The sequence below is a fragment of the Phallusia mammillata genome, chromosome 8 (genome assembly GCF_965637545.1).
Source record: "Phallusia mammillata chromosome 8, kaPhaMamm4.hap1.1, whole genome shotgun sequence".
Taxonomy (NCBI): Eukaryota; Metazoa; Chordata; class Ascidiacea; order Phlebobranchia; family Ascidiidae; genus Phallusia; species Phallusia mammillata.
In genome coordinates this window covers 18,526,489-18,552,951 of record NC_137259.1, presented here as the reverse complement: position 1 = coordinate 18,552,951, position 26,463 = coordinate 18,526,489, and the positions used below count along the sequence as shown (strand labels likewise).

At 38.8% G+C, this 26,463-nt stretch overlaps 2 protein-coding genes across 3 annotated transcripts; one reads left to right on the top strand and one right to left on the bottom strand.

The window, feature by feature from the left end:
- The first annotated feature begins 130 nt into the window (after positions 1-130).
- Positions 131-7,408, top strand: LOC145204844 (uncharacterized). 2 transcript variants are annotated; one of them, XM_080077443.1, is made up of 5 exons: positions 131-415; positions 496-574; positions 639-7,067; positions 7,148-7,226; positions 7,291-7,408. In XM_080077443.1, exon 3 carries the CDS (start codon positions 1,228-1,230, stop codon positions 6,691-6,693), a length of 5,466 nt encoding a protein of 1,821 aa, XP_079933569.1. In that variant the 5' UTR covers positions 131-415; positions 496-574; positions 639-1,227; the 3' UTR covers positions 6,694-7,067; positions 7,148-7,226; positions 7,291-7,408. The 2 variants fall into 2 exon arrangements, with proteins under 2 accessions (XP_079933569.1, XP_079933568.1); XM_080077442.1 differs by having other exon boundaries at positions 639-7,226.
- An 820-nt stretch (positions 7,409-8,228) lies between these two features.
- On the bottom strand, positions 8,229-26,239 carry LOC145205612 (uncharacterized). Its single transcript, XM_080078345.1, has 34 exons — positions 26,233-26,239; positions 25,704-25,862; positions 25,027-25,200; positions 24,527-24,625; positions 24,100-24,288; positions 23,838-23,918; positions 23,180-23,359; positions 22,558-22,734; positions 21,959-22,229; positions 21,381-21,550; positions 20,904-21,014; positions 20,381-20,560; positions 19,750-19,929; positions 19,318-19,588; positions 18,745-18,914; positions 18,265-18,375; positions 17,726-17,905; positions 17,150-17,329; positions 16,236-16,823; positions 15,502-15,663; positions 14,852-15,016; positions 14,410-14,526; positions 14,109-14,297; positions 13,750-13,857; positions 13,048-13,173; positions 12,638-12,754; positions 12,194-12,382; positions 10,944-11,051; positions 10,591-10,776; positions 10,072-10,188; positions 9,625-9,813; positions 8,952-9,059; positions 8,649-8,834; positions 8,229-8,483 (listed from the first exon to the last, which is right to left on the bottom strand). Exons 1-34 carry the CDS (start codon positions 26,237-26,239, stop codon positions 8,311-8,313), a joined length of 5,718 nt encoding a protein of 1,905 aa, XP_079934471.1. The 3' UTR covers positions 8,229-8,310.
- Between the last annotated feature and the right edge of the window lie 224 nt (positions 26,240-26,463).

Genomic DNA, 26,463 nt, shown 5'->3' with positions numbered 1-26,463 from the left:
GAATTTAATGTTTCCAACCCATGCACACATTGAGGGGAATAACCCGGGGAATTCTTTTTTGCGGAAATTTTAAAGTGCAAATTTCATGGGCAAAGTAAATATGCTTTCAATAAAACCCAGCCAAAACCATTAGTGTTACATCTCCACGTTCAGTTACGCATGATTAACTTGTCTCATTATTCCCCTGCTATGACGTTACAATCGCCATGTGCGTAACAGTAAAATTAGAAGGCCTTTGTCTGTATGTGGCAATGATTAGTTCATTTTACTGTACAACGTGGTCGAGTAAGGTGATTTATTACTGCATTAAGTAAATTCGTTTGTGTTGCATTTTTAGAGACGAATAAGGCTAAATTAAATATTGTGACGACTGACTAATTAATCTTCAAGTGAAGGCTGTTTACCGTGATTGTCGGTGAGTGTTTAATTCGATTTGTGACCTAAATTAATTCATGGCTTTATGTGTGACTTATGGCATGCTGTATTTTCCCATAGTGATTGCAGCGATTGTTTCATCGTCTTGCAACTGTTGATACGTGTACTGTACCTGTTGACCTGTGTCGCAAAATAGTTGGTAAGTTAGTCATTGGCATTTTTATGCGTTGACATATGTCAATGTGTTTCGTTTTCTTGTTTAGAAAACCGTTCCCGTCTCCGTTTCGTTCTCAACCCTGTTTCTGTCCGTTCCTAAATTGTGTACGACGTTGTGGTTGTTGCCGCTGTTGTCGCTGTGGACTATTACACGAGATTCGGGAAGTGTGATTTGTGTGGGAAAGGGCGGGGCGTGTTTCAACGTGACAAACCCCTTTGTGAGGCTCAGCCTTGCAGGTCGGCCGTTCAGAGTCTACATAAAGAAGTTTTCAACTGTTGCTCGTTGAAAAGGAAGTTTCAACTGTCGCTGATTGAGAGAAGCTTTCTACTCTTCCTTATTGGAAAGAAGCTGTTGCTTGGTTAAAAAATGAATTCCGACACGATTGAAGAAGATAAGGGTGAACAGCTCATCAAATTGCAACGTTTATTGCAAGAATCCTACACCCAAACGGAACGTTTAATGGTCAGTCCCAATAACTTAGTTTCTGTACATTCATCGGTGCGAATTATAAATGAAAGGTACCGACTTCTTGTGGAGCATATTACTTCAAATTCACCTGAAAATGAAGACCTTGTCAAGGATTTGTTAAAGCGATACGCTGAGGAGAAGACGGAGTTTGATAGCAGGGTTGCTGAATGGATCGAAAAGGCCCAGCCTGCTACGTCCCCACCGCCACAAGTTGGTTCAAAAAGTCGGTTAAAAGTTGCACTTCTAGTTGCCCTACTTCAGCAAGTACGAGTTCCAGTGTTCGTAGAACTGAAGCACGAATTAAGCTTGAGATGGCTCGCGCAAAACTTCGTCAGGCCAAGGAAAGACAGGACGAGGAGAACGAGCGACGAAAGAAGCTGCTTGATGACGAACGCAAGTTGCGTGATGAAGAACGGAAGTTGCGTGAGTCAGAGCGCCGATTGACAGCCGACGCAGAAATTCGCGAGGTACAACGTCAAGCCGAACTAGCCGAAATCGAAGCTCGCGGATGGGAAGGTAAATTCGAAGCGGAATTCGTTTATCCGCCAACCGTAGAGAGGCCTTTTGTGCAAACGGTCACCGAATGTCTAAAACCTGTACCGCGTTGTGATAGGCAGGAGCTGCCTAAAGTAAGTCATCAGCCTCCTATCTATGCTACTCCGCAATACGATTGTCAAAATAGGAATAATCCCACAGTAGCGCAGGAACCTCGTTACAGCTCAGATGAGCGTTTTCTACCGCGTCCGAAGATAATGTCATTTAACGGCGATCCAATGGAATACTGGACGTTCATTCGCAACTTTGAAGCGCACGTTGCCACTAAAGTTCACTCTGACGATTTGCGGTTGGTTTATCTGCTGCAACATTGTGATGACAAAGTGCGACCTAAAATTGATCACTTGACGAAAAGGCCAGTCGAGGGTTACCGACAGGCACGTCAAAAGCTATTTCATGAGTACGGACAGCCGCACATTATCGCAAATGCCAGTGAGCAGCATTTGAAGAAGAGTCCTCGCTTGAAAGGAGATCAACCGGAACGAATAATGCAGTTTGCAGATCTGCTGGAAAAATGTCTCACTACACTGGAGGATATCGATGAATATGCCGGTCTTAACTCACTTGACACCATGCTGCAGCTCATTGACAAGTTGCCCTATCGCTTGCAGGAAAAATGGATAGAGCGATCAGTCGAAGTTCTGCATCGCACTAATCGTGAAGCCGGGTTTAGCCACTTTGTTCAGTTTGTTTCGGAACGTGCAGAGGTGGAAAATTCCCTCTACGGAAGTAGGATTATGGGATATAGGCGCGACAAGGATCCTGGTCCACCGATGAGAAAGCCAAGAGCGTCTGCGTACGTTGTGAACCCAGTTGAAGTTCGACAGCGTCCGACAGAGAGGCCGACTACTTCCGCTACGTGTCTGTTCTGTGGTAAGGCTCACGATTTGCCTAAGTGCTTTGAGTTTAAACGTAAAACGTACTCCGAACGTGTGGAATTCGTCAGTCGTAAGAGATTGTGCTTCAGATGCCTTACTCCAGGTCACCGTGTTAGACGATGCAAGGCGAGAACTGCCTGCGAAGAAAACGACTGTTCGAGTCACTACCACCACACATTGCTGCATAGGCCTGCTCCAGCCGCAAAGCCAGAGTCACAAGCGACACCAGCTGAGCCGCAAAAGGTCGCTTCATGTTCAGTGGCAACGCCGGGCGAATGTGGTTACGAAGACGTGTATCAATGCGTCGTACCGGTCGAGGTAAAATACGAAGGCCGGAAGGTTTTAACTTACGCATTTTTGGATATCGGCTCTACCGGAACCTTCTGTAACCAAAGGTTGATTAAAGCCCTGGGCATGAAAAGTGAAACTAAGGAGATTGTTTTGCAAACACTGACAGATGAAGCCAAAGAGCATACGGCTGTTTCGGTGAGTTTCTCTGTTTCTCCAGTAGGTGGCGGAGATGATATATTTCTCCCTAAAGTAATAACCGTTGGTGAAATCCCCGTTCGTCCTAATCCGATTCTTAGCAAAGAAGCATTAAGGGGTGCCCCACATTTACGTGACTTGGATTTTCCCTTAATAGAGAAAGGAACTGTAACATTGCTGATTGGTCTGGATAATCCAGACGCCTTGTTCATTGAGGAGATGCGTCGTGGTCCAAAAGGGAAACCGTTTGCTGTCAAGACACCTTTTGGATGGACATTATTTGGCCCTTCACTCCTTCCGTGTGCATCATCGAGGTATCAGGTAAACTTCGTGAAGTCTAGAGACAGCTCTTTACAGAAGCAAATCTCTAGTCTGTGGGAGACAGATTTTGGGAACGAAACTGCTGTTCTAGATTTCCCCACGTCGCGCGAAGACAGAAAGACGTATGGTATCATGCAAAAGAACGTGAAAATGGTGGAAGGTCACTATGAGCTGCCGTTGCCGTGGAGAGAAAGCTCAGCTTGTTTGCCAGATAACAAGCCAATGGCCGAAAGACGGCTGACGTACTTGAAGCGACGCCTGGAGAAGGATCACTCACTGAAGGGAAAGTACGTGAGCACAATACAGTCCTACCTCGAGAAAGGGTACGCAAGAGAGATACCTCGAGAAGAAATCGAATCGGTTGATGGTGTTTGCTGGTATTTACCACACCATCCTGTACTTCATCCCCGTAAGCCAGACAAGGTTCGTGTAGTTTTTGATTGCGCTGCAAAGCACAAGGGCGTTTCCCTCAATGATGTGCTGATGCAGGGCCCGGATCTCGTAAACAGTTTGGTGGGTGTTTTGACTCGATTTCGCAAAGAGCGGTACGCTTTGGTGGCCGATATAGAATCGATGTTCCACCAGATTCGTGTTACCCCTAAGGACAGGGACGCCTTGCGATTTCTGTGGTGGCCAGGAGGGGATTTGACAAATCAACCAACAGCGCATCAAATGACTGTGCACCTGTTCGGGGCGACTTCATCCCCTAGTTGCGCGAGTTTTTGCTTGAAGCAAACAGCCTTGGATTTTGGTCAAGATTTCAATGCACAAGCGTCTTCGGTCGTCAGAAGAAATTTTTACGTGGACGACTGCCTGACTTCGGTTGCATCTACAGTGGAGGGAATTCAAATGACCAAAGAGATTTCAGATTTGTTGTCACGCGGAGGATTCCACTTGACAAAATGGCTCAGTAATAACCAGAAGATTCTGTCAAAAATTCCTGAAGAAGAGAGGTCAAAGGCAGTGCGAAACAAAAGCTTGAGTGATGACGTCACAGAGAGAGTGCTTGGTGTCCACTGGAACGTGCACGAAGATACGTTTGGATTTAAGGTCAACCTTCCTGAAACGGCGAAGACTCGAAGAGGACTTCTTTCTGCATTGAGTTCACTGCACGACCCTCTTGGATTCGTTGCACCGTGCACGCTTGGAGCCAAATTATTACTCCAAGGTTTGTGCAAGCGTGGAGTTGGCTGGGACGACTGCATTTTGGAATCGGAAGCAACACAATGGAGCGAATGGCTTGGGCGTTTACCGAAGCTTCATGACCTGTGTCTTCCTCGTTGTTTTAAGCCCGATGATTTCGGCGATGTGCAAAGTTGGGAGTTACACCACTTTGCAGATGCTTCCTCCGTGGCCTACGGAGCTGTGTGTTATCTGAGGATAGTCGACGTCGGTTCGCGTGTTCACTGCGTGTTTCTTGTTGGCAAGTGTCGACTAGCGCCGCTGAAAACAGTGTCAATTCCAAGACTGGAACTGACGGCGGCAGTTCTATCCGTGAAGCTAGATGAAATGATGCGACGAGAGCTTGGCCTACCGGTGCATCGGTCTGTGTTTTGGACAGACTCCACTGCCGTCCTACAGAGCATCAGGAATTCGAAGAAGAGATTCCCTACGTTCGTTGCTAATCGAATTGCAAAGATTGAAAGGCAAAGCGATCCTTTAAGCTGGAGACATGTTCCTTCAAAGCTCAATCCGGCAGACGAGGCGTCACGTGGATTGACGTCAGAAGCGTTAGTGACGTCTGGCCGCTGGTTGCGCGGTCCGCAGTTTTTGTTGGAATCTGAGGATCACTGGCCTGTGAGTCCGATTGTTTTACCCGACTTGCCTGCTGAGTTCAGTCCCGTAAAAAAGCAGGAAGTCTCCATACATATGGTCGTAGAGAGGCAGTCCATAGTTGAGAGGATCATCCATCGGTACTCTTCGTTGCATCGTTTGAAAAAGAGTATCGCCTGGCTGCTTCGATATAAGAAGTTTTTACTGTCGCGTGTTCGCGGTAACAAGGCTGTGGTGGAGAATCGTGGATCATTATCTGTTGAAGAATTAAATGCTGCCGAACTGGAGTTGATTAAATATGTGCAGCGAAAGCATTTCAGCCCTGAGCTTGCTGCGTTGGAGAAGGGATCTCTTTCCAAGACCTCTGTGAAACGTCACATGTTCAAACTAAATCCAATGGTTGTTAACTCCGTGCTTCGAGTTGGTGGTCGACTAGAAAAGGCTTTCATTCCGTACGATGCCAAACATCCGATTCTTCTACCACATTCGTGTCATTTTACTGACTTGGTTATCGAGAGACATCATCGTCTTGTCGGACATTCTGGGATGGGCCACACTTGGTCGTCGCTGCGCCAAAGGTTTTGGATACTTAAAGGTGGAGTAGCCGTACGCCGAGTGATTGGGAATTGCCTGTTCTGCAAGAGAAGAAATGCTTCCGCTGGAGTACAGAGGATGGCAGACCTTCCTTCAGCAAGACTGCATCCGGACGAGCCCCCGTTTTCACACGTAGGGGTGGATTATTTCGGTCCCTTTCCAGTTAGGCAGGGACGGAGCATCGTGAAACGGTACGGGGCAGTGTTTACCTGCCTATCAATTCGAGCTGTCCATATCGAAGTTGCCCACAGCCTATCTACAGACTCGTTCATCGACGCGCTTCGTCGCTTCATTGGTCGGCGTGGGAATCCTGTAAATATATATTCCGACAATGGGACGAACTTTGTCGGTGCAGAACGGATACTGAGAGAATCACTGCAGTCTTGGAACCAAGTTCACATTGAGGAGTACCTGAAACAAAGCGGAATTCGTTGGTCGTTCAATCCCCCGACAGCCAGTCATATGGGAGGTGCGTGGGAACGAATGGTGCGCTCCATCCGGCGAATTCTGACGTCTCTGATGACACAGCAAGTTGTTTCCGACGAAACATTGTCAACGCTTTTTGTTGAGGTTGAGTCAATACTCAACTCGCGTCCTCTTATTCCTGTCACCTTTGATCCCCGCGATGATGAGCCGATCACACCCAATCATCTCCTGCTCATGAGATGCAACTCGAATTTGCCTCCTGGCTTGTTCGACAAAAAGGACTGTTACGTGCGGCGCCGTTGGGCGCAAGTGCAGTACTTGGCGAATCAATTTTGGATCCGCTGGGTTCGCGAATATCTACCGAACATCATTTCCAGGCAGAAGTGGTTCCAGAAGAGGAGAGATCTCCAGATCAACGATGTGGTTCTCGTCGTGGATGATTCACAGCCACGCTCCAAGTGGTTGATGGGTCGCGTTGCGGATACATTTCCCGATAAAACGGGAACTGTACGCTCGGTGCTTGTGCAAACGCGATACAATCGTGTCAAACGACCGATTGCAAAACTTTGCTTGATTGTCGCCGCTGAAAGTGATGCTTAGTGTGCTGTTTTGTTTATTGAATTTCGTTGAACGTTCGATGTTTGTTTGTGTGTGAAATGTATTTACCCGGGTCATACATTTAGGTGGGGGTATGTTACATCTCCACGTTCAGTTACGCATGATTAACTTGTCTCATTATTCCCCTGCTATGACGTTACAATCGCCATGTGCGTAACAGTAAAATTAGAAGGCCTTTGTCTGTATGTGGCAATGATTAGTTCATTTTACTGTACAACGTGGTCGAGTAAGGTGATTTATTACTGCATTAAGTAAATTCGTTTGTGTTGCATTTTTAGAGACGAATAAGGCTAAATTAAATATTGTGACGACTGACTAATTAATCTTCAAGTGAAGGCTGTTTACCGTGATTGTCGGTGAGTGTTTAATTCGATTTGTGACCTAAATTAATTCATGGCTTTATGTGTGACTTATGGCATGCTGTATTTTCCTATAGTGATTGCAGCGATTGTTTCATCGTCTTGCAACTGTTGATACGTGTACTGTACCTGTTGACCTGTGTCGCAAAATAGTTGGTAAGTTAGTCATTGGCATTTTTATGCGTTGACATATGTCAATGTGTTTCGTTTTCTTGTTTAGAAAACCGTTCCCGTCTCCGTTTCGTTCTCAACCCTGTTTCTGTCCGTTCCTAAATTGTGTACGACGTTGTGGTTGTTGCCGCTGTTGTCGCTGTGGACTATTACACGAGATTCGGGAAGTGTGATTTGTGTGGGAAAGGGCGGGGCGTGTTTCAACGTGACAAACCCCTTTGTGAGGCTCAGCCTTGCAGGTCGGCCGTTCAGAGTCTACAATTAGACTGAACACTTCTTACTACATATGACATAAATGTTTTAAGTGTGTTCAGTACGTGAACAAATTGTGTTGTACATGTCGGATAATTTTCCTAAACTGATTCTTTCCTTTACAGCAGTCAGTGGTTCCCAACCGGGGAGGAATTTTATGAGTTCAGGGGAGGAATTTCATAAACACTGTAAAAAATACATTGGAAATGTTACAGAATATTTAATATACATTAGGGATGTCCATTATAATTTGGATGCGGTTCACATTTAGAACCGACTGTTAAGGATTCTAAAATGGACATTCCTAATTATAAAGTCTATTTCAAATTGCTATAATTTTTCATGTTATATTTGTTTTTCGTCTTATGGGTAGGAATGAATGGTTCGAAAACAGGCAAAGGGAGGAATGTAACAAAAAAGGTTGGGAACCACTGCTTTACAGGGAAGACACTTTTGCAGTGTCCTGTAAATCTTCGCGGCCCGTTCTGTGTGTATTGAAAAGAATTGCAGACACGATCCTGGCACTGCTAGAGATCAAGTGCACCAGTGGTCAATAACCCTTGGATTTAAGTGGGATTGCTGGTTGATTTGTTACTTGGTTGCATCTTGTATTCCCTGCAACTGCTAGCAGTCAATTTAAACCTTACACGGCAGTAATACATTTCCTATAACTGTGGACTCTTTACTGTCAGACACTGATAAACAAACACTAGGCACAGTAAACAAAGTTTTACATGCACTGAAAAAAAAAACGTTTGTATTTGTAAACACGGTTTCGCACAACAGATTGATGCTTAAGAAATTGTAACCCATAAACTCAATTGCATTGGTTTGGTTCCCATCTTGGTCCTTCAACACATTCAACTGTGAGATTAGCAGGTGGATTTGCACAGGTAGCATTTAACCGCTGCCCGATTGGATATTTTACATCTGGTGACGCTTCGTTGACGGTGATATTCGGGTGTAGTTGCTTGCCGTAGCAACCTATTGCTGTTAAAATCAAAATACTTCTAGTTTAAATGCCATTTGACATCCATTACAAACACAAACAAAGTCACTATTTCAACATCATGACACAACACACAAAAAGATTTGGATTTTTCTTCAGCTTTTCATCTGTGTAGATTACACAGTTTTGTTGTTAAAAAGTAATACCTTCACATGTTGGTAACTTTGCTAGACTCCATTTAAAGTTTTCCAGGCAAACATTTACAGCCGAACCAACCAATTCAAATCCCACATCGCATGAGAATATTACATAAGAATTCACTCTTGGATAGTATTTACTTTTTATAAAAGCACCATTTTCTGGGGCAGTAATGCTCTTGCACCGGGTTGACTCTGTTAAAAGATGTGTAAACGTATTGACTTTCACAGTCTAGGTTAAATAACCTTAACATTTAGTGGAAATTCAAACAGAATAATAGATATTTTGTATAATATAGATTAAGGACTTACTAAACTGACAATTATCTCCATAATAGTTGTTCTTGCAAACACATTTGTATCCAGAAGAAGTGCTGTGACATACTCCACCATTTAGACATGGATTTCTCTGACATTCTCCTGCAAAAAACATTATTGGATTGCATCAAACCAATTAATTGTTTTTCCCACAATGCCTTTCACACTAGATAAGCTGTAGACAGTGCACATTGTTGCGGCTCATAAGGTCTCATCAGAGCAGCTGGTGTCTACAGCTTATAATTTATGACTCAATGCTCATATATTGATATTGTCACACTGATCCGAAATCACTTAGTTTCCCAATCAGTTATTTGGGCATTGGAAACCAGTTGTTGTGTCGTTAATGCTCTGTTGTGGTCAAACATGTTGGTGAGGCATGGCTTTTTAGCTTGTTGCTCCCTACAAACTGGAGTGCCATAAGGAGGCAACATTTGCTCACACGGCCAATCTCTCGTCACCAGCTGCACCAATGAGACATTGTAGATCAAAAAGTGTGCACAGACTGCAGCTTATCATGTATTGGCTCAATGCTCTCATGTAGACTTTTATACAAATATGTTGAAATATGTAAAAACAAATCAGTCCAGTTTGTGTCATTTGTGTCTTCAAGGCATTTAGAAAGACCAAAAGTTTTAACAAACATGAAAACTTTCATTCTGCTCACCAACTTCCAGTCTCACTGTTTCCCAGCCACCCGGTGTGCAAGTAAGTTTGATTCGATTTCGAATACTTCCATCCAAGAAAAGCAACTGATAAATCACCTCTTCGTTGATCAGAAAACGAGTTTTGTTTTCCGCTTCCAGAGGACTCTCAAGAACAGAAGATTCCATCTTCCAAGCAGGACAAGCCGTGTCTACACAAGTTTAAAAAGTTAGACAAAATTTTAGTTAAGATTTCATAAATAGACATATAATGTTTTTGCCAGTGTTGTTGAAGCAGAGTGCTTTAACTTATTACTCAACCCAAATTAAAAACCACTGGGTCAACTCACAGGTCTCAAAAGGTAAATATCAAAACTACTCTACCTATACAGGATATTTTGCTGGTTGGGTCATCAGGTATTTTAAAGGATTTTGTAAAATTGTTCCATATTTAATGTAAATAACCTCACCATTTTCACAGTTCTTTCCAACATAACCATCCAAACAATTACATTCATATTCACTTCCACTGACAACGCAAGAGCCTCCATTTCTGCAAGGATCCGTGGAGCAAGGGTCTCTCTTAACTGAATAATAATAAAACATAGCTTTTTTGTTGGGGTTTTGGTAGTTTAAGTCTTTTTGGTGATCAAATTGAGCATTTCAGCGGCATCGATAGTTTTAGCTTGGCTTCTAAAAATGGCTACACTAGCCAATACGGCCTATATCCTGTCACCAGCTGCACTGATGTGAATTTTTCTTTAATAAAATGCCCATTTGCATATACTAACAACAATATCAAAAGACCGAAAGTGTATAAACCTACATAAAGAGCCGAAAACCTTAGATGAAATATACATTCTGTATCAACATTGTGTTTACCAGTTGATTTTGTTTGGTCTAGGTTTTTGGGTTACTAATTATTTGGCATATTGATTTGCTTTGTGTTCTTTCAAACAATGAGCAGCACTGTATATATTTCTTAGTACCTTTGCATGTTGGTGACTTTGCTGGTCTCCATTTTAAGTTTTCTCGGCAAATACTTATTGCAGGTCCAACAAGTCTAAACCCCTCATCGCATGAGAATATAACAGCAGAAGTCACATTAGGATAGTTTACAGTTTTTAAAAGAGCACCATTGTCTGGAGCAGGCATGTCCTTGCATCGAGCTACCTCTGTTAAAAAAATGTGTTTGAATATTACATATTTTAGTCTTTTATTAACCACAAGAAAAATATACAAACTGATAATAAAAATTCAAACACAGTTGTTTTGTTAGGGATGGGTTGTAAGGGGAAACTTTATTGTTTAATGTTTTACACCACAAAAAGTTTAGACTTACTAAACTGACAATTTTCTCCATAATAGTTTTTCTTGCAAGAACATCTGTACCCAGAGGAAGTGCTTTGACATACTCCACCATTCAGACATAGGTTACTTTGACATTTACCTGCAAAATGTGTTTGTTGGATTACAATAAACCAATTTAATAATGTTGGGTCCCCTTCCCTGAAGGGGACACATATTGATTTTACTCAAATTGTTTGTTTGTTTGTTTTTTCTTTCTTTTTTCTTCTCCCCAAAGTTTGTCCGACTCGTTTTTCCATCAAATGTTTGATGAATTTGGCTGAAATTTACACAGATGGTAGATATAGTTATGTAGATGTGCATCCCACTTTGTTTTTGTTGATAACCCAGTATTTACTCGCTAGTCCCCTAAAATGGGTATTTTTACCCAAAGTTTGTCCGACTCGTTTTTCCATCAAATGTTTGATGGATTTGGCTGAAATTTACAAAGATGGTAGATATATTCATGTAGATGTGCATCCCACTTTGTTTTTGTTGATAACCCCAGTCCCCCTAAAATGGGTGAGTTTTTAAACAGTGTCAGAATTGACTGAAATTTGGATTTCTTGTATAGTATGCCATTTATAGGTGTCGATTGTTGTGTTCAACCCTGTAGTCCTAACATTTACCCCACAAGCCCCTAAAGTGTAAAACGTATTTGTATGTTACTGGAAACGAACGAAACGAAAGATTTCTTTGGCGCAATAGTGTTACAATGGGAACCAGTTGTATGTTGCTTGTTGGTGGGTTGCTTGGTGGACGTTTTTGCGCCATGGCAGTTAGGGGCTTGTTAACAGCCCTATGACGTCAGAAACATTAACGGTTGTTGCTCAAAACACATCTAGTGGTCGAAATTTTAAACATTGGCGGATTGGGCTGAAATTTTGCAGTACTATTGATTGAGTCATTGTGGTTTTTATATATTTTTAGTTTGTGTGTCGAACCCAATTAGTTACCCTACTAGCCCCCTAAAATGGGTCAGTTTTTTAAACCGTTAAATAGGACATACTTCAAACAATATCTGGGGTGAATCTAATTTTATAGTTTGTATTCTATATAGTATTATTATTTAAGCCCAGTGCCGATCACTGTGTTTTACCTTACAACACCTGACTTTCTCATGGTTATCTCTTGAATTGCATTATTTTCAACTTTGCATGTGTGGGGACCCATGAGCATGTGTGGGGACCAAATTCTTCTGTAGCTTGTAGGCTTGATAAACAGAAAAGTTCCAAACTTACTCACCAACTTCCAGTCTCACTGTTTCCCAGCCACCCGGTGTGCAAGTAAGTTTGATTCGATTTCGAATACTTCCATCCGAGAAAAGCAACTGATAAATCACCTCTTCGTTGATCAGAAAACGAGTTTTGTTTTCCGCTTCCAGAGGACTCTCAAGAACAGAAGATGCCAACTTCCAAGCAGGACAAGCCGTGTCTACACCAGTTTAATATTTTTTTACAAACCAGGAAACATATTTTTATCACTGGAAACAGACCTGAAGTACTCATGCAAACCTGAGATTATGTCACACTCATTACACAATCAAAGCCTACCCCCCCCAAGCATTCACACATGACAAGGCCTTCTACAGCTCCAATTAAAACACAATTCTATTTATCAACAATTTCGGAAAACCATACACATTTTTGACAATTTTAGTTGTTCTACCTTTGGTATAAATGAACTTACCGTTTTCACAGTTCTTTCCAACATAACCATCCAAACAATTGCATTCATATTCACTTCCACTGACAACGCAAGAAACTCCATTTCTACAAGGATCCGAGAGACAAGGGTCTCTATTAACTAAACAATAACAAACCTTTATATTATTGTTAGTTCAAAGTTGGTTGGAAAACATTCATTTACACCAAAACATATTTTTGGTACAACCAAGATGAATTAAAGTGACCTGTTTGTTTATTGGTGGAAGTTTCAAAAAACTTAAAAGACATTGTTTTAAACTGTTTTAAAACAAATACCAAGGGTTAAAATAGAATATAATATTTGGCAACAATGGTTGAACAAGATGTACAGACAAAGCTTTAAAATCACTAATAAATGTCACAAAATAACAAACAAACACAATATACTTTTACCTGTTCTAGATTCAATTTCACATCTCCTCCCAGTATATCCAACTTCACATGTGCATTGGAAAGTATTTCGCACCGTTTCGCACAATCCGTTATTCTTACATGGAGAACTTAGACAGGGGTCAAAAACTAAAATTTAATATTTGTCAGTAAATATTCACGCACATTTGTTTACAATGAATTTTTGTAGCAGTTAAATACTGTACTAATATTTGGGATTTTTACACATTAATTTGTGTGTTGAGTTGCTCAATAAGAACAAACCAGCTGCAGACAGTGCACTCTATTTTGACCTATAAGGTCTTATCAGTATAGCTGGTGACAATAGTATTAGCTAGTGTAGCCATCCAACGGCACTCCAGTTTGTTTGGAGTAACAGGCAAAAAACCCATGCCTCACCTAGTTTGTTCGATGCCACAACTGGGCATCTGCTACAAAAGAAACTGGCTCTAAATGGCCAAGTAACTGTTGGCAACCAAAGTGAAGTCGGTTCAGTGTCACAGTATCAGTACTGCACTGATAAGACCTTATAGGTCAAAACAGTGTGCACTGTCTGCAGCTTATTATTTATTGGCTCTATGCCTTTACAAGAGCAAACCAGTATAGCCAACTGTTAACTGGTCACCAGTAGAAGTAGAATCTATTTTCAGAATGTTTACTGTGTAAATATTTTGCCTGGTTCAGTTACAAAATGTTTGGACTTACTAATTTCACAATCTTGTCCATAATAGTTCTCCCTGCAAGAACATTTGTAGCCAGAGGAAGTGCTGTGACATACTCCACCATTCAGACATGGACTACTCTGACATTCTCCTGCAAAAGGACATTGTAATATAAAATGCATTAAACCAATGTAATTTTTTCTCACAGCAACTTTTATGCAAATATGTTGAAATATGTATAAAGCTTATACAAATTTAAATGTACACATATCACTCCAAGTTTTGGGGTCATTACTGTCTTCAAAAGGTCTGCAACTAAAGAAGGCCAATGTGGTACAATTAAACTTTTCTTACCCATTTTATGAAGCAAAAGTTTAGTTTCAAAACTTTCATTATGCTCACCCACTTCCATTCTCACTGTTTTCCAGCCACCAGGTGTGCAAGTAAGTTTGATTCGATTTCGAATACTTCCATCCGAGAAAAGCAACTGATAAATCACCTCTTCATTGATCAGAAAACGAGTTTTGTTTTCCGCTTCCAGAGGACTTTCAAGAACAGAAGAAGCCAACTTTCGAGCAGGACAAGCCGTGTCTACACAAGTTAACAAATTTTCTCCAACTAAAACACTTATTTGTTTTATTCAACAATATGACTTCCAAATTTTTTCAATATTAGCTGCTCCATCTTTAAAAATTAATCTCACCATTATTGCAGTTCTTTCCAACATAACCATCCAAACAATTGCATTCATATTCACTTCCACTGACAACACAAGAACCTCCATTTTTGCAAGGATCCGAGTAGCAAGAGTTTCTCTTAACTAAATGATAACAAACCTTTATATTAGTGTCTAACTTGAAGCTAATGGGAAAACACTCATTTACTTTATTGGTGCAACCAAGAAGAATGAAAGTGATTTGTTTGTTAATTAGTGGAAGTTTTAGTTCGTGTGTATTTCTGGCTAAAATAGATTTAAACCACCATGAGCGCAACCAGCTTTAGATCAAACGGTTGTGAGTTCTAACCCTACCTCAGCCACTTGTGTTTTGCTGAGCAAGAAACTTAAATGACATTCTCCAAAGTAACCTGATAAGTTTAACCAATTTAAAGTCATAAATAATTGTGCTTTGTTATGAACCACTTACTGAGAATGCACTCAGGCAAAATACAGTTTTGAGTTTGAGTTCGACTTCCACGACAATAAACCAGCGAGGGTAAAGTTTTACTGCAGGTTCGTGTTCTTGTTTTCTTTCCATTGCTGCCACAAGTCGCTGTGCATCGAGACCAGCCGGACCACTGGTTCCAAACAGCTTAATGTAACAAAGATTTTAGATAACACAATACACACAGTTATCCTATTTGCAAGTTTGTGTTATTTTAGCTGGGACAAATTATAAGAAACGTTTGCCATTGGCACACACAGTAAACTGTTTTTAACTTTTTATAATACTTTTCTAATTGCAAATATAATTGACGCATATAACATTGGACAAGTCACAAGTACATTAAATAAAATACTCAACTTACACCAAATCTAGCTCACAGAATGTTTTGCTATTTCAATATGTTTTGTTTACTTTGCTAAGAAGGCCAATGCCAAAATCTTGACAGCATAATGCCTACTGTGACAAATAAAACATAATAACATTTCAAATAAACCTAATATTCCAAAAGTTTTAGTCCTCCTAATAAATTTATCAACCATGACAACCCCATGTACAATTTACCTTCATAGAAACCTACAAAACAATATTGTTATGAAGCAACTAAATCACCTTACAGGATAAAAACCTACCAGCTTCCTTTAAAGAGATGCTCATGAACTGAGTATTGCCACTTGAACCTCTGTAGGACCAGGGGCCTTTAATATCTTGCACAAAATTTGCTTTTGAAACTGTTGTAGCCCATTCCACTTTTGGCTGAGATTTCGGATGTGATCCAAAAATAAAGGAATGATCTAAATATAAATATTTTGTCTCTTTAAACATAATGAGAACTTATATGTGGTACTCTCATGAATAACTATATTTAGCTGAACATTATATACAGATTCGGTTAATTTGGATCTTCGCCTAATTTGGACAAAACTAGTGGTACAAATGAAAGTGGTAAATGGTAATGCTTAACTCAGTGGTTCTCAAACTTTTTTTGGTTGCGACGCCTCTGGAAAAGTTTTCTAGACTTGCGACGCACCAGCAAATAAAAGTTAATGAGGAAACTCATTTTTAAAGTTGTGTTTATTGATACAACAACAAAAAGCCAGGAAACAGAACAATTCTGTGACGCCCTTGGAAAATAGAGACAACGCATCAGGGCATCGCGACGCACAGTTTGAGAACTACTGCTTTAACTAATCAACATCAGTTAATTTAGGTCTTCGCCTCAATCTGACAACTGACAAAATCATTTGAAAGCTTCATGTCTATTTACAATTTACATATACATAGGGCTACAATATAACACATGGACTAACACCTAAAATTTAACACTTAATACTGTATTATGTAATTAGAAAAAATAATAAGTTACCTGTATTGCTGGATGGGTTTGAGTACAAATAGACTGTTCCACCACCATCTTGCTGCTTGTATATCGGAAACCCATTGTTAACATGCCCATACATTGGGTAATACAGACCGCTAATGGGAATATTAGATCTTAGTGCAACATTAGTTACTTGCACCTGGACAGGCTTGATATCTGCGTCTAGTTTAATACACAGTGTTCCTTTGTTAGGTGCGCAAAGTCTTCGAAGTCCATGATACCAGTTACCAGATATGCGAGACATATAATAGCAATTGGCGTTTTGAAAAGAAGTCCATCTAAATTTATTAAAGCCACTAAAATAATAGTTTTTTCCGTCGCCCCACTTCATAACATCGCTGCTTCTGTCCAAACCAAGCCAGAAGTAATGTGTTGTAGCTGATCCTAAAATCTCCATTATTTTCTGCTGCATGCCAGTAGACTTGATTACTGGCAGTGTGGCTCCTAATTGCCTGCAAGTGGCCAATGCTGCACTGTAAGCAGATCCTTGGTTTAAAATCTTGTAACACAGTGGTGAGGAATGTTCGAATCCATTTGGACATGGACCTGTTTGTTGAGTTGGAGTTGTTGTACCTGAATCAAAAATTATGTTTATGTGCTCAGCTAACCCTTCTCACTATTTATAAGCTAGCATAACCAGTTGTGTCCTGATTAGTATAATGGCAAGTATCCCTGCCTGTAACACAGGAGATCTTGGTTTAATTGCAACAACCTTCACAAGGTTGTGAGTTCTAATCCCATATTAAAAACTGAAAACTTTTTACTGGTTGAAAGTTGTGATCGGAATATTGGAGTATTATTGTACATTTTAACACACTGGTCATAGCCATTTAGTTCAAATTACCTCAAATAAGCAAACAGTAACTTTTTAATGCACAAAAGTAAGAAAACAAACTGACTGCTCTTGCAAGTGGGTTGTGAAGCCGACCATTTCCCATTGGCCTGACATGTAGCCTGTGTTGATCCAATCACTCTGAATCCCTGTCTGCACGAGTATCTCACACTGTTCCCTTTCACATAGTTTGTTTTAACTGAACTCACAATGAGGTTCGATCTTTGCACTGGCTTTGGACACGTTACTGAAAAAAATCGTAAGGATGGTAAACATGGTTTCACATTTGGGCTTAGTAGTAATGTGCAAAGAAAAATAAAAAAAAATAGCAAAAATTTCTGGCTCAAAAAAATAAAAAATATTTTGGGGAAGTGCCAGCCAAATTTTATACAGCACAATTATTGCTTACATGGGCTTTAACACACCCAAAATAACACGTAGTAAAAGTTGGTAACATTTGATCAATATACAAACTTTAATACATAATCTATTCTTGCCAGGCATAATGAATAAATGAGTATTGCTCTTCAAGCAGTTTTATCGTTTCGACATCCCATACAAACCCCTTCATCAGGAACAAATAATACTTGGTATTTGTTTCCAATAGTCATGTTACCAGATAAAACCTGGTTTCTGAACTTACCAATACAAGTTGGTGAAGGTTTTGACCATCTTGTTGTTGATAAACAAGTTGCAACTGTTGCACCAGATAACAAATAACCATTGTTACAAGAATATCTGATATTTAAACCAACATTGATTCGCTGCTTGGCTGTTGAAATTGAACCATGTAATGGAGCAGAGGGCACAAGGCATGACTTTACTGCAGAAAATGCAGTTGTTAGTTAAACTTGAAAATGTGTTCAAGTTTAAGTTTGTAAAGCTCTTCTGGCAAATGTAATTTTATTCCGACATTTCGACATCCTATACAGGTCGTCTTTATCAGGGTAAATAACACTGAATGCAACTAGTACAGTGCACAAGAGACAAAGTGTTTCAGTTTGTTATTTTTGTTGTTGGTTTGTTACATATTCACTTTTTCCAGTTTTAGCAACTAAGCCAAAAAAGTAGAAAAAGTAGTCGACCTGACAGAAAACAGTTTTACAAACAAACTAATTCTTTGTCGAAATGCACTCCCCCCTTATGTACTTAAAATAAATATCGAACAAAATAACTTCTCACATGCTTCACAGCGTCTCCCATAAAATCGCGCAGAACAAATGCACCTGAACCCTCCAATAAGATTCAAACAAGTTCCTTGGTTTTGGCACGGATTAATTTCACAATCATCAACTGAAAACAATTTTGGTTTAAACTTGTTGCAATAACAGAAAGCTTTTTGAAAATGGACAAAATAAAACATTTTTTGTTTAGATTGATCACACAAACTGTTTTTAATGTTGACAAAAAATTACAACTTACATTTTCAGAACATCAATTATTATTTTTTTCCTTTTGTGAACAATTGGAGGTTGCCTAAATAAATCTGAGGTTTTGAAACAAAATACACAAACATAATACTTTGATGAAAAAAAATTGGTAAAATATTATCATAATTTTGATTACTTCTATCATAAAATCCAAAATTGATAAAATTAGAAGAGAATGCTTCAGAGGATTTTTTTGGCATTGGGCAAGAATCATCTGGAAGCAACAACTTACCACATTTATTTCCTGGTGCAACTTCAATGTCATCGAGATCCACTTCAGCAGACCTGGATGCCACAAATTGTATGGCGGGTGACGAGGCACTGACACGTATGACAATGTCTGTACTGAGCCATATTTTGGGGATGCTGGTTGGAGTAAGAGGAAGTTTCCAAATTAAAGTCCTGCAAAAACAAAAAGCTAAAAAAGTCTGTTCTCATACAAAGCGGTAAATAACAGAAAACATGACTTGATGACCAATGTTCATTTCGCTGTCCTTAAATAATCCTAAATTATAGGTATCAAATGGCCAAATAAAAACATCAATGTATATTTAAAAAGTAAATTTAATTTCAACCAAATCATATCTTTGTAATGCATTATACCATTCATTGTTTTGTGTAACTAGAGGCATTAAAGTAAAACATAAAATTTTTTGGTTAGCATCCTGCAGTTAATAGAGCATTTTATTTAAAAACAATCCGCTTTTGTCTAAAACAACAACCTTAATAATGACACAAAAGTTTTACCAACAGTAATTTTTATGTTTTGTTTATTCAAAGACAATTGAAAAAAACAATATTTTACCCTCGTTTACGCTTCACTTGAAAATCTTCTGTTCTGCTCGAAGCTTTCACCAAATATCTGAACTTGAGGCAGTGTTGTTGCCGTGACGACAACAATGGTGATTCTAATACAGCATTTGCGGAAGCAGAAGATTCCGGAAAAGTCACTCTTGCCACGTAACCTATTGCTCCAGTAGCAACATTGTCCGAGGATGTCCGCACCCAGTATGAATTAGGACTCACAAACCCACAAAGTGGCTGGTTAAAATCTTCAAAGTTGCAATCTTTGTTGACTGGAAAACAAAATTAAAATAGTGATGCTCTGTGCAGTTAAAAAAACACAATTTAACCATTGCCAATTTTGCACATTTAAACACTGTTCATTACAATCATGTTCAAAATTTAGAAACGATAACTTTTTATTGTTTAAATAAATGTAAGAAAACAAACTGACTGCTTTTGCAAGTGGGCTGTGAAGCCGACCATTTCCCATTGGCCTGACATGTAGCCTGTGTTGATCCAACCACTCTGAATCCCTGTCTGCACGAGTATCTCACTCTGTTCCCTTTTACATAGTTTGTTTTAACTGGACTCACAATGAGGTTTGCTTTGTGCACTGGTTTTAGACAAGTTACTAGGAAAAAACAAAGAGTGGTAAAGTAATTTTACATTTAGGCTTAATGGCAAAATACAAATTTATTCCAAAAAATTACACAAATTTCTGGCTGAAAAAACAACAAACTTCTTAGGGAAAAAATAAAAAATATTTGGTAAATGCCAGCCAAAGTACAATTGTGACTTTCATGGGCTTTAACACACCAAAAATAACACATAGTAAAAGTTTAGTAATATTTTAGTTTGGCATCAATATGCTAAATATGCTACAAGTTTTGAATCAATATGCTTACTTTAATAAATAAGCTATTGCTGCCAAGCATATTGCATGAATGAGTATTGCTCTTCCAGCAGTTTTATTACAAATAATCGATGTTTCGTTGTCTAATACAAGATGCTTTGGAACGAATGTTGCTCAGTATTTGTTTCAAATTATAATGTTACTAAATAAGACCTGATTTTGAACTTACCAATACAAGTTGATGGAGGTTTTGACCATCTTGTTGTCCATAAACAAGTTGCAACTGTTGCACCAGATAACAAATAACCATTGTTGCAAGAATATCTGATACTTATACCAACATTGATGCGTTCTTTGTCTGGTGAAATTGAACCATGTAATGGAGCAGATGGCACAAGACATGACATTACTGTGAAAAGTAGATTTGTTAGTTAAACTTAAAACTGTCTTTAAGTTTAACTTTGTAAAGCTCTTCTGGCAAATGTAATTTTATTCCGATGTTTCGACGTCCTATACAGGTCGTCTTAATCAGGGTAAATAACACTGAATGCGACAACAGTGCACGATAGACAAAGTGATCCAGTTTGTCAGTTTTTTTTGATTTGTTACATATTCAATAAAGTTTACATAAAAGCAGAAAAAGTAGTCGACCTGACAGAAAACAGTTTTACAAACAAACTAATTCTTTGTCGAATTGCGCTACCCCCTTATGTACATAAAATAAATACTGAACAAATCAACTTCTAACTCACATGCTTCACAGCGTCTCCCATAATATCGTGCAGGACAAATGCACTTAAACCCTCCAATAAGATTCAAACAAGTTCCTTGGTTTTGGCACGGATTAATTTCACAATCATCAACTGAAAACAATTTTGGTTTAAACTTGTTGTTAATACAGAAATTAGAAGGTTTTGAAACTAGTTAAAATAAAACAGTTTTTTGGTTTAGATTGGTCAAACAAAACATACTGTTTTTAGTGTTGACAAAAAATCACAATTTACAACTTTAGAACATCAATTATAATTGAATAATTACTTTTTTCTTATCTGAACAATTAGAGGTTGCCTAAATAAATCTGGGGTTTTGAAATAAAATACACTGAAAATATTATTATAATTTGGATTACTTATAACTTAAAATCCAAGATTGATAAAATTAGGAGAGAATGCTTCAGATGATTCTGTTTTTTTGCATTGAACCCGAATCATCTGAAAGCAACAACTTACCGCATTCATTTTCTGGTGCAACTTCAATGTCATCCAGATCCACTTCAGCAGACCTGGATGCCACAAATTGTATGGCGGGTGACGAGGCACTGACACGTATGACAATATCTGTACTGAGCCATATTTTGGGGATGTCGGTTGTGGTACGAGGAAGTTTCCAAATTATTGTCCTGCAAAAACAAAAAGCTTATGTCTGTTCTCATACAAAGTGGCAAATAATAGAAAACATGGCTTGATGACCAAAGTTCATTTCGCTGTCCTTAAATAACCCGAAATTATAGGTTTTAAAGGGTCAGCATAAAAAATCATCAATATATATTCAGAAAGTAAATTTTATCTAAACCAATTTGCAGTTTGTAAAGTATGATACCATTCACTGTTTTGTGCAACTAGAGGCATCAAAGTAAAACAAACAATCTGTTTGGTCAGCATCCTGCAGTTAACAGAGCATTTTATTTAAAAAAACAATACGCTTTTGTCTAAAACAACAACCTTACAGACACAAGAGTTTTACCAACAGTAATTTTTATTGTTTTATTTGTTAAAATGACAATTGAAAACAAAAACAATTAATTTACCCTCGTTTATGTTTCACTTGAAAATCTTCTGTTCTGCTCGAAGTTTTCACCAAATATCTGAACTTGAGGCATTGTGGTTGCCGTGACGACAACAATGGTGATTCTAATACAGCATTTGCGGAAGCAGAAGATTCCGGAAAAGTCACTCTTGCCACATAACCTATTGCTCCAGTAGCAACATTGTCCGAGGATGTCCGCACCCAGTATGAATTAGGACTCACAAACCCACAAAGTGGCTGGTTAAAATCTTCAAAGTTGCAATCTTTGTTGACTGGAAAACAAAATTAAAATAGTGATGCTCTGTGCAGTTAAAAAAACACAATTTAACCATTGCCAATTTTGCACATTTTTTTAAAATTCGATTTTAGCTTTTGAATACCAGTCAAAAACTTAATACAATTCAATAGCCCCTAAAGTTCCCCCTACAAACTTTAATCCACCAACTAAATTAGTACACAATTACACATTGTCTGCAGCGTACTTATTGTTGTTTCGGCTTATTGCTTTGGGATGAACTGGATTTTAAAGCTCTGGTATATAATTATTGCAGGTTGAATAGTTAACTTTTTTGCTATTTTATATATTTTTTCTTTTTTTACCTACGCAGGTTGGCACTTCCCCCCATGTTGCATTCTCGTTGCACCTCGCTTTTGAATTCCCACTAATCTTGTAGCCTTGTTGGCAGTTGTAGGTGATCTGAGTGTTGTACGTGAAATCTGATTGGCTGCTGTCAACTGAACCAAAAGCTGGAGATTCTGGGGCAGGGCATCGTACAACTTAATAAAAGCAAATTTAAACTTAAATGTAAAAATATATTATTTCTATAACCCGTGTATATATTTACCAACTATAGGAAAAGGTGAATGTTAAAAAAACAAAAAGAAATATGATACACAATTCATGGTTGTAATAATTATAACCAGAAACAAACTAGCCAATATTTTAGTATAGAAAATGATGAAAGTACAATTGTGGCTTTCATGGGCTTTTGCACAACAAAAATAACACTTAGTAAAAGTTAGTACTATTTGCATCAATATTTCTACTTTATTAAAAAGCTATTGCTGCCAGGCATTATAAACAGGTATCGATCTTCCAGCAGTTTATTGCAAAAAATCGTCGTTTTAACGTCCCATACAACACACCTTTCATCATGAACGAATGATACTCAGTATTTGTTTCAAATTGTCATGTTACTAGGTAAAACCTTTCTTAACTTACAAAGACAAGTTGGTGAAGGTTTTGACCATTTAGTTGTCCATAAACAAGTTGCAACTGTTGCACCAGATAACAAATAACCATTGTTGCAAGAATATCTGATACTTAAACCAACATTGATTCGTTCTTTGGCTGGTGAAATTGAACCATGTAATGGAGCAGATGGAACATGACATGACTTTACTGTGAAAAGTAGATTTGTTAATATTGAACCTAAGTTACAAGTTGACTTGTTAACATTGTTCAAGGAGAAAACACTTCCAGTATTCAACTTGAAAAACATTCACAGCTGTGTGGAAAATTTAACATGGCATAGTTACTCCAGACTTTTTCTAACATCCACAACTGATTAATCTCAACGCAAAATATCACATTAAGTTTCTAGCACTAGCATACACTAAATAATGCTATAATGCAAACATCTTCCTTTACATCACTTTCTATTTGATCATTTGAGGCAAGCGCATCCAAAATTTTTAAACAAATTTTCTATCGTTTTAAAGACATATCATCATGCAACGCCACAAAAGACCATAAACACCTCTAACTAAATTAAAATCACTTGATTCGTCCTTACTTCAATTTTACAGCTATTTTCAAACTTTTTGTAAAAATGTAAAAATAACCAAATACTCTATAACATAAAAAAAATTGCACTCACTTTTACATGCTGGGATATTCTCTATCCATTGACCTCGAACACCACAAGTCAGATGATTTCGGCTTCCAGTTAAAACAAAACCTTCACAAAATATCACCATTAACTTACTTAAAAAACAATAATCAAGAAAAAATACCTTTAAAACTATTATATCTCAATGACAACCGTTTGGTCTCAAAGAAAAATAAACTAACATACTTACATTAAAACATGTTATTTACACTTTTACAAAAAAAACACGTGTATACTGTGCACTAAATACCTTTATTGCAGAAGTAATAAGCTTTAGCCCCGAAATCCTGTCCATCATTTGCCTCAAAGTATCCATTGTTTAGTTGTGGTGGAACTCCACAATTTACTCTTCGGCATTCAATTTCAAATCCATCACCAGCCGACGCCCACGACCCGCCCCTTCGACACGTGACCACCGCAGTTCCGACGACGTAATGACCTGAGGTTAACAGAATGCAATGACTCAAGTTATTACTTTGGTTAATCCGGACCTGTTCGGACCTAAAAAATTTAGATAAAGATCCAGATTAATCAATTAGTTAAAGCCTTACCACATCACAAATCATTTATACCTAAGTTTTGTCCGAATTAGGCGAAGATCTGGATTGACCGAACCCAGTTTAACCTAGGTTTACTGTAGCCTATTTGCTCTTCGATTTTTGCCTATCCAGACTTACCATCACGACACTTGTAGGTCACAGCATCTCCAACTTTGTATTCGGACTTGTATTGGTCTGGATCAGCCAATCCTCTCGAAGTTGGTGCAGAACAACCAGCTTGAAAGAAAATGAAAACTTGTTTTTTACGGTTGACAGACAAGTAAGGAACGCGGTTTTATAGGGCCAAGCCACACAGTCAATAATTCGATTCGTAAACTAGCGTAGTTTATATACATCAACGAGGTTATTGGAACTGGTAAAGTGCTCAAATGGAAGGCTACATTACTATCGAATATTCCTCAATTTGGTTCAACCCATCGGGAACCACTGGGTTTAACGTTAAAGCCGTTAACGTTTCTTGCTCAAGGAAACACAAGCTACCAGGACAGGATTGGAACCGACAAACACGTGAACTTAATGCGGTTTTGGTTTCACGGCCCACAGTTGAATTGTTCAGTTATTGAACATGAGTGCTTATAAGGACAAAATAATTTTTCAACATTGTTTGAATTTCTCACCGTAACACGTCGGGGTCTTTCCACTCCACAGTTTGTCGGATCGACACGTTCTTCTACTGGTTCCGTTCAGAAGATATCCCTCGAAACAGGAATACGTCACCACTTTGCCGTAAGTTCGCGCTTCTCCAGTAATACGACCGAATTCGGGAGCGACGAGATCAACACACGTTGCATCTGAGCAAATCAAATGTTGTGGTATTATTTGACCGCACTTCCGAAAGAATCATGATTGATATGTTTAATTAAATCACAAGATTTTAGTTTTTCCACAAAAGTTTGTCAATATTGTATAAAACCATGGAACCAATACTTGATGGGTAAGCTGCAGGCAGTGCTCACTATTTCGACTTCAAAAAGTCTCATCAGTGCAGCTGGTGACAAGGCTTAGGTCGTGTTGGCTATTTAGCGACACTGCATCATTAGTGACGGCATTACTTTGGTTCCCTAACAGTTACCATCATGTACCAGTTCTTCTGTAGTTTATGCTTAGTTATGGCATCGAACAGGTTGGTTAGGCATGGCCTTTTAGCTTGTTGCTTCCAACAAACTGGAATGCCGTTGGACAGCTGCTATAGTTCATGCAGCCAATCTTCCGTCAGCAGCTCCAGTTATGAGACCCCATAGGTCGAAACACTGTCTGTCGTTTGTCTATTGTGATGCGGTTTAAAGTGACTTACTTGGGTTGTAACATGATTTTCCGCAAAAATCGTCGCACAAACATCGTTTTTTCGGACCTCTACAGTCGGCGGTTGTTTTGCACGCTTTCCTACAGGTTCTATCTTTGTCCAATCTCGAACTGACACGTGGACATTCGATTGAATCTTGACCGAGAACAACTGCTCAACAACAAAAACGAAATATTGAAAAACACGAAATTAATTGCCAATCACAATCAGTGGCAAGCCGGTAATGCAAAGGTGGAATATATGACAACAAAGCTTGAAAATGTTTAACAACACAGTTAATAATAAAAGCCAACGTTTGTGCAAATAACTCACATGAAAAACACAAAAGCGAGATCACGTACAAGAAATACATCAGCTGGCTTTTAGCTGTGGCAGCAAATCATGTAGTTGATGACTTATGAGGCCCTAAGAATTAAAAAAAAAATGACAATATCTTTAAATGTAGTTTATTAATTTCTATTTATCGGTAAAGGCACTTATAGCTATAGTTATAACTGTGCCTTTACCGAACGCTGTCTACATTGCATTATGTTTACTAAACAAGCTTGCTGTTTTGATACAACTGCCTGGTTGAATTTCTGCAAAAAAGCGTAAATATGCAACATGAACACAAAATGTCAATGCGTGACGATAATCTTGTCGATTGCCTTGAGCGTTTGCACACAAATTTGTGTTGAACCGGATTTCACAATTTATTTGATGTGAATTTTTGTTTTTGAGTCAAATTCTAATTACTTTAATGTTCCAAAGA